This window comes from Nerophis ophidion, linkage group LG09, assembly GCF_033978795.1.
Source record: "Nerophis ophidion isolate RoL-2023_Sa linkage group LG09, RoL_Noph_v1.0, whole genome shotgun sequence".
NCBI lineage: Eukaryota > Metazoa > Chordata > Actinopteri > Syngnathiformes > Syngnathidae > Nerophis > Nerophis ophidion.
In genome coordinates this window covers 41,770,643-41,786,102 of record NC_084619.1, presented here as the reverse complement: position 1 = coordinate 41,786,102, position 15,460 = coordinate 41,770,643, and the positions used below count along the sequence as shown (strand labels likewise).

Below are 15,460 nucleotides of genomic sequence, written 5' to 3'. Positions count from 1 at the left end.
CTCTGGCTCTCACAGACCTGTAACTTCGTCTGTCCTCCACTCGTTACCTGTATCAATGGAACCTGTTTGAACTTGTTATCTGTATAAAAGACACCTGTCCACAGCCTCAAACAGTCAGACTCCAAACTCCACTATGGCCAAGACCAAAGAGCTGTCAAAGGACACCAGAAAAAGAATTGTAGACCTGCACCAGACTGGGACGAGTGAATCAACAATAGGCAAGCAGCTTGCTGTGAAAAAATCAACTGTGGGAGCAATTATCAGAAAATGGAAGACATACAAGACCACTGATAATCTCCCTCGATCAGGGGCTCCACTCAAGATCTCACTCTGTGGGGTAAAAATGATCATGAGAACGGTGAGCAAAAATCCCAGAACCACACTGGGGGACCTGGTGAACAACCTGCAGAGAACTGGGACCAAAGTAACAAAGGTTACCATCAGTAACACACTACGCCGACAGGGAATCAAATCCTGCAGTGGCAGACGTGTCCCCCTGCTTAAGCCAGTGCATGTCCAGGCCCATCTGAAGTTTGCCAGAGTACATGGATTATACAGCAGAGGATTGGGAGAATGTCATGTGGTCAGATGAAACCAAAATAGAACTTGTTGGTATAAACTCAACTCATGTTTGGAGGAAGAAGAATACTGAGTTGCATCCCAAGAACACCATACCTACTGTGAAAAATGGGGGTGGAAACATCATGCTTTGGGGCTGTTTTTCTGCTAAGGGGACAGGACTATTGATCCGTGTTAAGGAAAGAATGAATGGGGCCATGTATCGTGAGATTTTGAGCCAAAACCTCCATCCATCAGTGAGAGCTTTGAAGATGAAATGTGGCTGGGTCTTCCAGCATGACAATGATCCCAAACACACCGCCCGGGCAACGAAGGAGTGGCTCCGTAAGAAGCATTTGAAAGTTCTGGAGGGGCCTAGCCAGTCTCCATACCTCAACCCCATAGACAATCTGTGGAGGAAGTTGAAAGTCTGTGTATATATATATATATATATATACATATACATATATATATATATTAGTGGTGTGGGAAAAAATCGATTCTCTTTTTTAAAAAAAAATACTTTTTATTAAATTTTTTTTAATTTTGTTTAATCAATCCAACAAAACAATACACAACAATGCCGTAACAATGCAATCCAATTGCAAAACCAAACCTGACCCAGCAACACTCATAACTGCAATAAACAGAGCAATTGAAAAGAGACACAAACACGACACAGAACAAACCAAAAGTAGTGAAACAAAAATTAATATTATCAACAACAGTATCAATATTAGTTATAATTTCAGCATAGCAGTGATTACAAATCCCTCATTGACATTATCATTAGACATTTATAAAAATAAAAAATAAAGGACAATAGTGTCACAGTGGCTTACACTTGCATCACATCTCATAAGCTTGACAACACACGGTGTCCAATATTTTCACAAAGATAAAATAAGTCATATTTTCGGTGTGTTTAATAGTTAAAACAAATGTACATTTTTGCAATCAGTCGATAAAACATTGTCCTTTACAATTATAAAAGCTTTTTAAAAAAAAAATCTACTACTCTGCTTGCATGTCAGCAGACTGGGGTAGATCCTGCTGAAATCCTATGTATTGAATGAATACAGAATCGTTTTGAATCGGAAAAATATCGTTTTTGAATAGAGAATCGCGTTGAATCGAAAAAATAGATATATAATCGAATCGCGACCCTAGGAATCGATATTGAATCGAATCGTGGGACACCCAAAGATCCGCAGCCCTAATATATATGTATGTATATGTATGTATGTACAAATGGTGCCTGTCTCGCGGCAGTAAAGTAGCTGATCATATAAACAGAATTAATCGCCTTGGACAAGCTGTGAAAGATAGCTTCTCAGCTTAACAAACTACATAACTTGACGGTGATGTATTGGTAAAATTACAAAACTGAAACAATAAAGAAAGAATGCCATTGTAAGTTAATAATACTAACACAATGACTTGCTGTGTTGGCATATTTGCCACTGCTGAAGATGCTAGCTTGATTACATTACGATCCCGCGTACAAATATGCATGAAAACACTCCTACAGACATCACTCGGGACAGTTTAGTAAGTATGAATTGTTTTCGTTATATTGTTTAACTTACAAACATTGCATGGAGTGGAGAATGATGAATCCTTTCGAGCAGAAACGTTATAGACAAATAGTGAATGAAACGGAATATCCTTTCTGGTTCAAAGCAATAAACAGGAAGTACATTTTCAACCTGCACCACCTGCAGTGAGCGAACTCATCCAAAAGATGGCACAACAGCACAATCACATTTTCAGTATCTCTGCCAATGTTTTATGAAAACTATGTGTTGAATGCAAAACATTATGGCTGTTAGCGAAGAAAAACTTAATCCGTCGCACCATTTTATAAACAGCAGGGTTCAATGTGTAGGAAAATCATGGCGGCTTATAGTCTGGGAAATACTGTTTATATACTGTTTATCAAATCAACATAACAAGAGTGCTACCTCAACAATTTATATTTTTAATCCAAACAACACATTACAGAAAGCTTAAATGTCAACACGTACACACGCACACACACGCACTTACGCACACACACACACACACACGCACTTACGCACACACACACACACACACACACACTAAAGTCTTTTTGGTGGACTCCAAAATGTTACACAATGTTACAACAATAAAAAACAAAAAAAATAATAATTTTACCTGTGTGGCATTGTTGAACTCTCTAGAAGTTGAGTTTAGAAATAAACGAGCAGTGGCTTCTCAAACGCAATCCTTAATCGGATGGTGTTCCGGTAATGCCTTCTTCTTCGCTGTAATAAAGGTCTCTGGCCTCTTTTTCGGCTTCATCACAATTAAAGACTTACTGCGGAACAAAGCCCCCTTTGCTGATAAAACCCTCAAACTAAAGAGGCCGCAAGATGTAGGCTAACTAGCTTAAACGCTAGCTTAAAGTGGTTGTCTAGTAAACCAAGCTATTGGGCTTAGAAGTGATGGGGAAACGCATTGCATTGTGGGTCCTGCTGGACTCTGAATTGCTTATTTACATTGCTAAATACAAGACTCTGCTTAAGTTTTTTTTTTAACAATTTCAAAACCTGGCGCCGACGTGCGGCATCATTAATTGCCACAATCGTAGTCATGATCGCTTCAGGAAAGAAAGGATTTGGTCTCATTTCTAGCGAGAAAGCAATGCTGAAGGAAGTTGGGTTATGGAGCTCATAATGAGACGGCGAATAGTCTGGAAAGTAGCCGGGAGACGATTAAACCTTACCTTAAACCTCAATCATGTCCTTTTTCTCTATTTTCTTGTTGTTGGGCAGACTGACTCATACATTCACATGCATCCTCCGCTGATGCAATTTCTAATACAAAGTAATCTATAGTTCTAACTTATGTGTCATTAAACTCCACATTGAAACGATAAAAACTACAACATGGCTGGCGGGGAGAAGACACAGTCGAAGTGGAGGCCCATAAAAAATACATCTTAAAGAGGCGGTCAGAAGGCATCTTAAAGATGTTTTTCAAAACATAATCTATGCAAAGTTTTGACTAAAGAAACACCATTACATGTTTTGTCGACCACAAGGAAGTGTTTTCCACAAGTTGGCGACTTGTCCAGGGTGTACCACGCCTTCCGTCCAAATGCAGCTGAAATAGGCTCCAGCACACCCAGCGACCCCAAAACTTGGAAGCGGTAGAAAATGGATGGACGGATACATTTTAAGATATTCAACATTACTGCCGTCTGGCTAATCCCTCCGCGGCGGATTTGCCTCATATTTCACTTCTTCTTGACCCTTTGGGCCCAGCAAGTAGCCTCTTGTTGGCTCCGCTTGAAAAAGTGGATGACACATACTTTATGTCTCCAATTATTCCCCCAATTTCTTCTCCTCGCACTCATTTAATTTCCAAGTGCAAGTGTTGGCCAGTTTGATCCCTCGTTAAACAGAAGTGGCTATTTATGAACGGTTCAGTGAAGAGAGGAAATGTCAGCCGAGCCAAAGGCCTTTTACAGATTCTTTAGTCACAGGTGTCATCTGGTCAATTATTTTGTGCACTGTTCAAGCCGTTGAAAGAAAACAGCCATTTTGATCATAATATGAAGACGAATAATTATTTTGTTGTTATGATCAATTTCATAGAGAACGTCAAAAAGGAGAGGCTTCCCCGAAGTTCAGTCTCAAGCCAAAGAGCTGGAGGATGAGGATGATGCCATTGACGAGGAGATGAAGCTTAAGCAACTTCCAGCTTGCTACAGACAAACACCCCTTCCGCAGGTACGGTTGGGGATTTGGGTTTCATAAATTGATTTAATTTGATAGAAGCCCGTTCTACGAATATTAAGTTCAACAGTATTAAAACACATCAGATATGTGGTCATTAATTTTTACTTTTTAATTAAATTTTCCCTTGAAGATCTGCTAAAGGGCTTTTATTGCCAAAACTGATAAGTGGACAGGGGACTGTGTTTGTCCAAAGACATTTGGGGAGGCTAAGGGCGAGGTGTAACGAGCGAGAGGAAGGAGGCAGACACCTGCACAGGCACAGCCGGGTTCAGTATTTTAAACAGATGCCATTTTACCCTATTTTCTGGATCATAAAGCGCCCCTGTTATAAGCCGCAGCCACTAAATTTTAGAAGAAAAAATATTTTTTCATATATTAGCCACACAGGACTACAAGCCGCAGATACAACATATACATTGTGAAATGACGTATTTACACAGGAAGATTTGAAAAATGTTTATTTACATAGCTAAACTGTTTTAAAATGGCGTCCGTGACACGGCAGTAAAACAGATTGTCATTGACTCATTAACTGCGGAAGCTAGATGTCCAATCAGCTAAACAGACTTAATAACTCCACCGTGATGTCTTGGTGACTTTACTGAGGAATTTGTGAAACTGAAACAATACAACAAATATGCCATTTTAAGTTAATACTAACACAGACACTTGTAAACGTGTTAGCATATTTGCTAATGCTAGCAACACTCGCTTGATTACTTTTAAGCACGTACAAATGTGTATGAAAACACTCCTACAGACATCACACAAGAACGGTTTGGATGTACGAACAGTTTTAGAATAGGGCTGTCAACAATTACGCGTTAACAGATGTGATTAAAAAAAATATATATATTCCGTTATCATAATTGAATCAAAATTCATCACATCATTTGTTATGGCCACACGTAAACCCTGAAGTTTGCACCCATTGTTACACTGTGCAAAGGTGAGTGATGAGAGGCAGCCAATTTCACTTCAGAACAAACTTCAATAGAACTTCGGATAAAACTGAGATAATTTGTTGGCTTTGCAGCGACAAACATTCTTGGGGTACAGCAAGTTTAATTAGCATTTTTAAAGCAGGATTTCCACAGGGCATTAAAAAGCAATAAATTAATCATGCAAACATTCTTTAAGGCTTTAAATGGCATTGAATTCGATGTCCAGAGACATTTAAAAATTATACAATTGGAGGACTGCGCTGATAGTATTAAGTCAATCAATTGACAGGTAATGAAATTAACTTAATAACTTTGCAATCGTTGATAAATTGCTGCGTCTGTCTGTGTTTCTTTTCTTTGACTTTGGCTTTCAATATGCATAGAAAAGGCCTTGTAATGTTTAAAGTGTGATAAGTGCTGCCTCCTCAAGGCAAATGAAACGGTTCTGGGATCCCAAACTTTGCCATTCTTTGGTGACTTGTAGGTGTGTAGTCTTTAATCTGACATCTTATCATGTTCATGAGGAAGCTGAGTTTGTTTTTTACACGACTGCCCTCAGCCATCTGCAGTAGTTCAGTTCAACACACATGAGCTAACTTGGCTAACATTAGCAGGTATGATGGTGCACATCACATGACCTACGGTGGTCTTGAACGGACAACCAAGGCACATCTCTCAATAGACACAACTCTTTATTCTGTGACATTCACACAGTAAATGAATTAGAGGTCCTTCAGCTACCTGACACTTATTACTTATAACTTATCTACTGTACCAATTTTAAACAACTGAGAGGGTGTAAAATACAATTTATTCAAGATGTTTAATTGACTCGACATATTTGGTTGCATCCAAAGCAGGTGTCGGCAACCTTTACCACTCAAAGAGCCATTTTGCCCCGTTTCACAAGAAAAAAGAAAATAATCGGAGCCACAAAAATCTTTTGAAATTTCAAATGAAATAACACTGCATACCGAGTTTTTTTTTTTCGCTTTGTGCTATGTAGAGCCAGCCGTACAGACAGACACGCGGCCCGCACCTTAATATGAAAATGTTACGTTAATGCGGCCCGCGTGTTATATATTCCGGAGCAACTAATATCTCGAATGTCTGCTGATTTACACCCCAACAACCATAATATGGTCGTGATATGAAGGAACTGCCTTTAGCGCCATTTACAACCTGAACGTACAGCTTGCCAGCCCAGTCACATGTTGTGTGTGACTTCAGCAGATTCACGTAGGTGACTGCAAGGCATACTTGTTTAACAGCCATACAGGTCACACTGAAGGTGCCCGTTTAAACAACTTTAACACTCTTACTAATATGCGCCACACTGTGAACCTACACCAAACAAGAATGACAAACACATTTCGAGAGAACATCCGCAACCCCCCCCCTCACGTTGGTTGAGGTGGGCGGGGTTGGGGGGCGGGTTTTGGTGGTAGCGGGGGTGTATAATGTAGCCCGGAAGAGTTAGGGATGCATGGGATTATGGGTATTTGTTCTGTTGTGTTCATGTTGTGTTAGAGTGCGGATGTTCTCCCAAAATGTGTTTGCCATTCTTGTATGGTGTGGGTTCACAGTGTGGCGCATATTAATAAAAGAGTGTTAAAGTTGTTTATATCACAACCCTCAGTGTAACCTGTATGGCTGTTGAACAAGTATGCCTTTCAGTCACTTCCATGTTTTAACAGAGGCCGCATATTACATGTGGTAGGCCGGCACGCGGATAGCACGGTGGAAAACGAGACAACATGTTTTAGAAAACGTTAAAGGCACTGCCATCACGTCACACCCTCTATATTGTTGTCCGGGTGAAAATCGGAGAATGTTACTGGGAGAGGCACTGAAACCCGGAAACCTTTTTCGGAAAAATCGGTTGGGTCGGCAAGTATGCAGCTGAGCCACATCAGAGTGATCAAAGAGCCGCATGGGGCTCCAGAGCCACGGGTTGCCGACCACTGATCCAAAGAATGCAAATATTCTATGATGTGCCTTTTTCCTTTTTAAAGAAAGAGTAAATGCAGATGTAAATTACTGTATTATGTAAAGTTGTTTATGGGTGTGTTTACTATATGTAATTTGTTTGCTATAGTATTAAAAATTCTTGAAAAATGTGGTCTTAATTCTTAGTATACTTACTGTCATCAAGTTTTAAGGGAATTAATGCCTTGCAGTTAGGTAAACCATTTAAAAATGTGCTTGGATTACATTCTGACAACAAAAAATTGCATTTTTGTCCATATATTGGGGTATTTTAAATATGCAAGCGAGTAATAACATTTGATTTATCACAGCTCGAGAGCGTGATGAATCCGTTAAAAAAATCACTTCACAACCCTATTTTAGACAGATTGTAAAACTTAACAAACGTTGCTTGGAGTGATGAAAACATAATCCTTACTCATAGAAACGCTATGGAGGGGCTTTTTAGTAATGCAATCTCCTTAGAAGTTTTCTCTGCTTGATGCTTGCCAATGATTTGGCCCCTACCTTTCTTCAAAAATTCTAAGTGATGACGTGTTCACAAGAATAAGCACTGTCTTTTAACACCTGTGATTCTATTGTGGAGGCTCCAGACAGACCAATTCGGGGCAGCAGAGGCTGACTTTTGCGACGTGCAACGTCTCTACTCTACGCTAGTGGGGAAGGAGCCTGAGTTAGCGTGGGAGGTGGAGCGCTAACGGTTCGATCTAGTGGGGCTTACCTCTGCGCACAGCAAGGGCTCTGAAACCACTCTCCTGGACAAGGGATGGATCTTGTTCACTCCTGGACTTGCTCAGGGTGTGAGGCCCAGGTTGGTGTAAGGATACTGAGTGCCTGTATGTTGGAGTTCAGCCCCAGTGGACAAGAGGGTAGCCTCCCTTCGCCTTCGCCTCTGACTGTTGTTTGTCCGTACGCACCAAACAAGAATCCAGAGTATTCAGCCTTCTTGGATACTTTGCATGGGGTCCTGTATTGGGCGCCGGCAGGGGATTCCATAGTCTTACTGGGGGACTTCAACACATACGTGGACAATGACAGTGATACTTGGACTGGCGTGATTGGGAGGAACAGTCTCCCTGATCTGAACCTGAGTGGTGGATTGTTATTGGACTTCTGTGGTAGTTATGGACTTGCGATAACAAACACCACGTTCAAGCACAAGCATGCTCATAGGTGTACTTGGTACCAGAGCACCCTAGGCCAAAGATCAATGATCAATGATTTTGTAATCGTATCAGCTGATCTGAGGCCATATGTTTTGGACACTCGGATGAAGAGAGGGGCTGAACTGTCAACTGACCATCATCTGGTGGTGAGTTGGGTCCGATAGTGGGAGAAACCTCTGGACAGACAGTCAAACCCAAGCGTGTAGTGCGGGTAAACGGGGAACGTTTGCAGGAGTCCTCTTTCTGCCGGGACTTCTCTGCCATCCTTGTGGAAGTTGGGGGCATTAAACAGGAATGGGCAATGTTCAAAGCCTCAATTGCTAAAGCTGCAGCTGTGAGTTTTGGCCAGAAGGTGTTAGATGCCTCAAGGGGTAGTAACCCTCAAACTCCCTGGTGGACAGCGGTGGTCAGGGAAGCCGTCCAACTGAAGAAGAAGTCCTACCGTGGTATGTTATTCCAGGGAACTCCGGAGGCAGTTGCAAGGCACTGACAGGTCTGAAGGGCAGCGGGCATGGCTGTAGACGAGGCTAAACACAGGGTGTGGGAATATGGAATCTATGGAGAGGAACTATCTGGAGGCACCAAAGCTGTTCTGGAAGACCTTACAACACCTCAGGAGTGGGAAGCAGGCAATCATCCAAGCTGTGTACAGTAAGAATGGGACTCTGCTGACTTCAAGTAAGGAAGTCGTAAGGCGTTGGAAAGAGCCCTTTGAGGAACTCCTGAACCTAACTACATCAGACACATCCTCCCTGACAGGAACGCAGCCTGAGGATGATGGGGGAATGACGTCGATCTCTCGGTCTGGGACAGTGCCGTGGGAGTGGCAGACTGGGGTAGTGGTTCCCCTAATCAAAAAGGGGGACCAGAGCGTGTGTGCTAATTACAGGGGTATCACACTACACAGCCTCCCTGGGAAAGTTTACACAAAGGTAGTGGAAAGGAGGGTCCGGCCGATAGTCGAGCCTCAGATTCAAGAGGAGCAATGTTGATTCCATAGTGGTCGTGGAACAACTGACCAGGTGTGCAAGTTCTCCCACTTAATCGGTGGCTGACTAAATACTTTTTTGCCCCAGTGTATATATATATATATATATATATATATATATATATATATATATATACAGGAATTCACATTGTTGGAATTTTAAAGAATTAATACTTTGTACTTTGTAATATAACCATTCTTATATATATATATATATATATATATATATATATATATATATATATATATATATATATATATATGTAACAAAGGTACTGTATATACATATATACAGTGGGGCAAAAAAGTATTTAGTCAGCCACCGATTGTGCAAGTTCTCCCACTTAAAATGATGACAGAGGTCTGTAATTTGCATCATAGGTACACTTCAACTGTGAGACACAGAATGTGAAAAAAAAATCCAGGAATTCACATTGTAAGAATTTTAAAGAATTTATTTGTAAATAATGGTAGAAAATAAGTATTTGGTCACTTCAAACAAGGAAGATCTCTGGCTCTCACAGACCTGTAACTTCTTCTTTAAGAAGCTCTTCTGTCCTCCACTCGTTACCTGAATTAATGGCACTTGTTTGAACTTGTTATCTGTATAAAAGACACCTGTCCACAGCCTCAAACAATCAGACTCCAAACTCCACTATGGCCAAGACCAAAGAGCTGTTGAAGGACACCAGGAAAAGAATTGTAGACCTGCACCAGACTGGGAAGAGTGGATCTACAATAGGCAAGCAGCTTGGTTTGAAAAAATCAACTGTGGGAGCAATTATCAGAAAATGGAAGACATACAAGACCACTGATAATCTCCCTTGATCTGGGTCTCCACGCAAGATCTCACTCCGTGGGGTCAAAATGATCATGAGAACGGTGAGCAAAAATCCCAGAACCACACGGGGGGACCTGGTGAATGACCTGCAGAGAGCTGGCACCACAATAACAAAGGTTACCGACAGGGAATCAAATATTGCAGTGCCAGACGTGTCCCCCTGCTTAAGCCAGTGCATGTCCAGGCCCGTCTGAAGTTTGCCAGAGAGCACATGGATGATACAGCAGAGGATTGGGAGAATGTCGTGTGGTCAGATGAAACCAAAATAGAACTTTTTGGTACAAACTCAACTCGTCGTGTTTGGAGGAAGAAGAATACTGAGTTGCATCCCAAGAACACCACACCTACTGTGAAGCATGGGTTGGAAACATCATGCTTTGGGGCTGTTTTTCTGCTAAGGCGACAGGACGATTAATCCGTGTTAAGGAAAGAATGAATGGGGCCATGTATCGTGAGATTTTGAGCCAAAACCTCCATCCATCAGTGAGAGCTTTGAAGATTAAATGTGGCTGGGTCTTCCAGCATGACAATGATCCAAAACACACCGCCCGGGCAACAAAGGAGTGGCTCCGTAAGAAGCATTTGAAAGTCCTGGAGTGGCCTAGCCAGTCTCTGGACCTCAGACCCATAGAAAATCTGTGGAGGGAGTTGAAAGTCCGTGTTGCTTGGCGACAGCACCAAAACATAACTGCTACAGACCTTTGTCATCATTTTAAGTGGGAGAACTTGCACAAACGGTGGCTGACTAATACTTTTTTGCCCCACTGTATATACATATATATATATCTATATGTGTATATATATATATTTATATATGTATATAAATTATATGTATGTGTGTATATATATATATATATGTATATAGAGTATATGTATGTGTATACATGTAAATATATATATATATATAAAGTATATGTTTGTGTATATATCTATATATATATATAGATATATACACACACACACACATACGGTATCTATATGGACAGTACAGTGGGAGATGGGTTAGTGCGTCTGCCTCACAATATGAAGGTCCTGGGTTCGAGCCTGCGCTCGGGATCTTTCTGTGTGGAGTTTGCATGTTCTCCCCGTGACTGCGTGGGTTCCCTCCGGGTACTCCAGCTTCCTCCCACTTCCAAAGACATGCACCTGGGGATAGGTTGATTGGCAACACTAAATTGGCCCTAGTGTGTGAATGTGAGTGTGAATGTTGTCTGTCTGTCTGTGTTGGCCCTGCGATGAGGTGGCGACTTGTCCAGGGTGTACTCCGCCTTCCCCCCAATTGTAGCTGAGATAGTCTTCAGCGCCCCCCGCGACCCCGAAAGTGATAAGTGGTGGGAAATGGATGGATGGATATCTATCTATCGGGGGCGGTATGGCGTAGTGGGGAGAGCTGCTGTGCCAGAAACCTGAGGGTTGCAGGTTCGCTCCCCGCCTCTTACCATCCAAATCGCTGCCTTTGACAGGACACTTCACCCTTGCCCCCAGTGCCGCTCACACTGATGAATAAATGATGAAATGAGTGGTGGTCGGAGGGGCCGTCGGCGCAAACTGGCAGCCACGCTTTCGTCAGTCTACCCCAGGGCAGCTCCGGCTATGAAAGTAGCTTACCACCACCCGGTGTGAATGGATGATACAAACCCCGTTTCCATATGATTTGGGAAATTGTGTTAGATGTAGATATAAACGGAATACAATGATTTGCAAATCCTTTTCAACCCATATTCAGTTGAATGCACTACAAAGACAAGATAGTTGATGTTCAAACTCATAAACTTATTTTTTTTTTGCAAATAATAATTAACTTAGAATTTCATGGCTGCGACACGTGCCAAAGTAGTTGGGAAAGGGCATGTTCACCACTATGTTACATCACATTGTATTTTAACAACACTCAATAAACGTTTGGGAACTGAGGAAACTAATTGTTGAAGCTTTTAAATTGGAATTCTTTACCATTCTTGTTTTATGTAGAGCTTCAGTCGTTCAACAGTCCGGGGTCTTGTTGTCGTATTTTACGCTTCATAATGCGCCACACATTTTCGATTGAGACATGTCTGGACTGCAGGCGGGCCAGGAAAGTACCCGCACTCTTTTACTACGAACCCACGCTGTTGAAACACGTGGCTTGGCATTGTTTTGCTGAAATAAGCAGGGGCGTCCATGATAACGTTGCTTGGATGTCAACATATGTTGCTCCAAAACCTGTATGTACCTTTCAGCATTAATGGTGCCTTCACAGATGTATAAGTTACCCATTCCTGGGGCACTAATACACCTCCATACCATCCGGACGACACCACGTCCACAGTTTCCAAATATAATTTGTAATGTGGACTCGTCAGACCACAGAACACCCTTCCACTTTGCATCAGTCCATGTTAGATGAGCTCGGGCCCAGCGAAGCGGACGGCGTTCCTGGGTGTTGTTGATAAATGGCTTTCGCTTTGCATAGTAGAGTTTTAACTTGCACTTACAGATGTTGAGTTGAGTTGAGTTGAGTTTGAGTTTATTTCGAACATGCAAGCATACAACATGATACATCACAATTTCCAGTTTCTCTTTCCAACATGTTCGAAAAGGAGGAGGAAGAAGCAGAGCTTATTTAATCCTACCCCTTTTCTTTACATAACAGTTGCTAAAACTTTTGTTCACTTCCTGTTCTCAATGTATTCACAATGTATACTCCATAAGTAATAAGTAATCACAATACAAATAAATAAATAAATAAATAATTGCTTAAATTTTAATCCATACGATGAGATAAATCAGATTACTTTGAAAATGAATGTGTGAGTAAAATCAGAATGTTTATCATGGTTCTTCATTTTTGTACTTTGTTAACACTTCCAGTTTGAAGAGTTTCTTGAAATGGATCATATTAGTACATTGTTTGATTGCTTTGCTTAATCCATTCCATAATTTAATTCCACATACTGATATACTGAAGGTTTTAAGTGTTGTACGTGCATACAAATGTTTTAAATTACATTTTTCTCTAAGATTATATTTCTCTTCTTTTGTTGAGAAGAATTGTTGTATATTCTTGGGAAGCAGGTTATAGTTTGCTTTGTGTATAATCTTAGCTGTTTGCAATTCCACTATGTCGTGGAATTTCATTATCTTTGATTCAATAAATAAAGGGTTTGTATGTTCTCTATATCCAACATTATGTATTATTCTAACTGATCTTTTTTGTAACACTGTTAGTGAATGAAGTGTACTTTTGTAATTATTTCCCCATATTTCTACACAGTAACTCAGATATGGTAACACTAGTGAGCAGTAGAGAATATAAAGTGATTTTTGGTCTAGAAAATATTTGGCTTTATTCATTATTGATGTATTTCTTGCAACTTTATGTTGTATATTTTTTACATGAGATTTCCAGTTCAATTTATCATCAATCATTATACCTAGAAATGTGGTTTCATTTACTCTTTCAATTTCTATTCCGTCTATTTGTATTTGTGTTTGACTTTCTTTTCTACTGTTACCAAATAGCATTATTTTAGTTTTACTGAGATTCAATGATAGTCTGTTTTTGTCCATCCATCCATCCATCCATCCATTTTCTACCGCTTATTCCCTTTTGGGGTCGCGGGGGGCGCTGGCGCCTATCCCAGCTACAATCGGGCGGAAGGCGGGGTACACCCTGGACAAGTCGCCACCTCATCGCAGGGCCAACACAGATAGACAGACAACATTCACACTCACATTCACACACTAGGGCCAATTTAGTGTTGCCAATCAACCTATCCCCAGGTGCATGTCTTTGTTTTTGTCAAACCATTTTTTTAATTTGTTCATTTCTTCTGTTATTATTTGTATTATCCACTGTGTGTTCTCTCCTGAACAAAAGGCTGTTGTATCATCCGCAAATAATACTAACTTTAAATCTCTTGTAACTTTACAAATGTCATTTATATAGAGATTGAATAATTTAGGTCCCAGTATTGATCGCTGAGGTACACCACAGGAAATATTTAGCATTGTAGAAGTATGTTCGCCTAGCTTCACGTATTGTTTCCTGTTCGTTAGATAACTTCTTATCCAATTTAAGACTAACCCTCTGATGCCATATCGTTCCAGTTTTTTTATTAAAATATTGTGATTAATTGTGTCAAATGCTTTAGTTAGATCCATAAACACTGTTGCCGCACATTTTTTATTATCTATTGCATTGGTAATTTCTTCTGTGATTTCAATTAAAGCCATTGAAGTTGAAACATTAGCTCTGTATCCATATTGGTTCTCTTCGAGTATTCTATATTTATTTATGAAACTCTCTAATCTGTTATTGAACAGTTTTTCAATGATTTTAGAAAATTGTGGAAGTAAAGAAACAGGTCTATAATTTGTAAATAGATGTTTATCACCAGTCTTATAAATTGGTGCAACTTTAGCTATTTTCATTTTGTTTGGAAATGTACCTGTTTGAAATGATAGGTTACTAATATACATTAATGGTCCTGAGATCTCATCAATCACCTTTTTTATCGTATCCATATCAATTCCATTACAATCAGTTGAAGTCTTTGATTTACATTTTTTCACAATTTTAACTATTTCCTCCTGTGTCACATTACTGAGGAACATGGAGTTGGGATTTCGCTCTATGGTATCATTATAGTCCTCAATTGAAACTGGGTCTGGAATCCTTTCTTCCAATTTTGGTCCAATATTTACAAAGTAGTTATTAAAGCTTTCAACTACTTCCTTTATGTTGTCATTATATTTATTTCTGTCTAAGAAGTAATGGGGCTAATCCCTCTTAGTGCCATTTTTAATAATGCTATTGAGAATGCCCCATGTTGCTCTCATATTATTTTTGTTCCTGTCCAATAATTAACTGTAATATTCTTTTCTACATGATCGTAGTATGTTTGTTAACTTGTTTTTATACTTTTTGTACTTAACTTCTGCCTCAGTAGTTCTTTGTACTATAAATTTTCTATATAGCGTATTCTTCTTCTTACAAGCATTTTTTAATCCTTTTGTCATCCATGGTTGATTATTCTTTCTCTGTTTACTACTGAGTTGTCTCCATGGACAATGTTTGTCATAAAGTATTATGAACTTGTTTAAGAAATATTCATATGCTTCATCAACCTCTTCTTCATTGTACACATTGTCCCAATCTTGCTTTTGTAGCTCCATTTTGAAAGCAATCATCCTCTTCTCTGTGCATAGTCTTTGAAATGTCCTTT

At 40.1% G+C, this 15,460-nt stretch overlaps 1 protein-coding gene across 6 annotated transcripts in view; it reads left to right on the top strand.

Moving 5' to 3' along the window:
* The window catches only part of vrk2 (VRK serine/threonine kinase 2), a 111,515-nt gene that overhangs the window by 91,869 nt on the left and 4,186 nt on the right, over positions 1 to 15,460 (top strand). For all 6 annotated transcript variants that reach the window (XM_061910994.1, XM_061910995.1, XM_061910997.1 and 3 more), the window contains exon 12: positions 4,182 to 4,316. In XM_061910994.1, the coding sequence (XP_061766978.1) occupies positions 4,182 to 4,316 (135 nt within the window). The remainder of the gene's footprint in view (positions 1 to 4,181; positions 4,317 to 15,460) is intronic.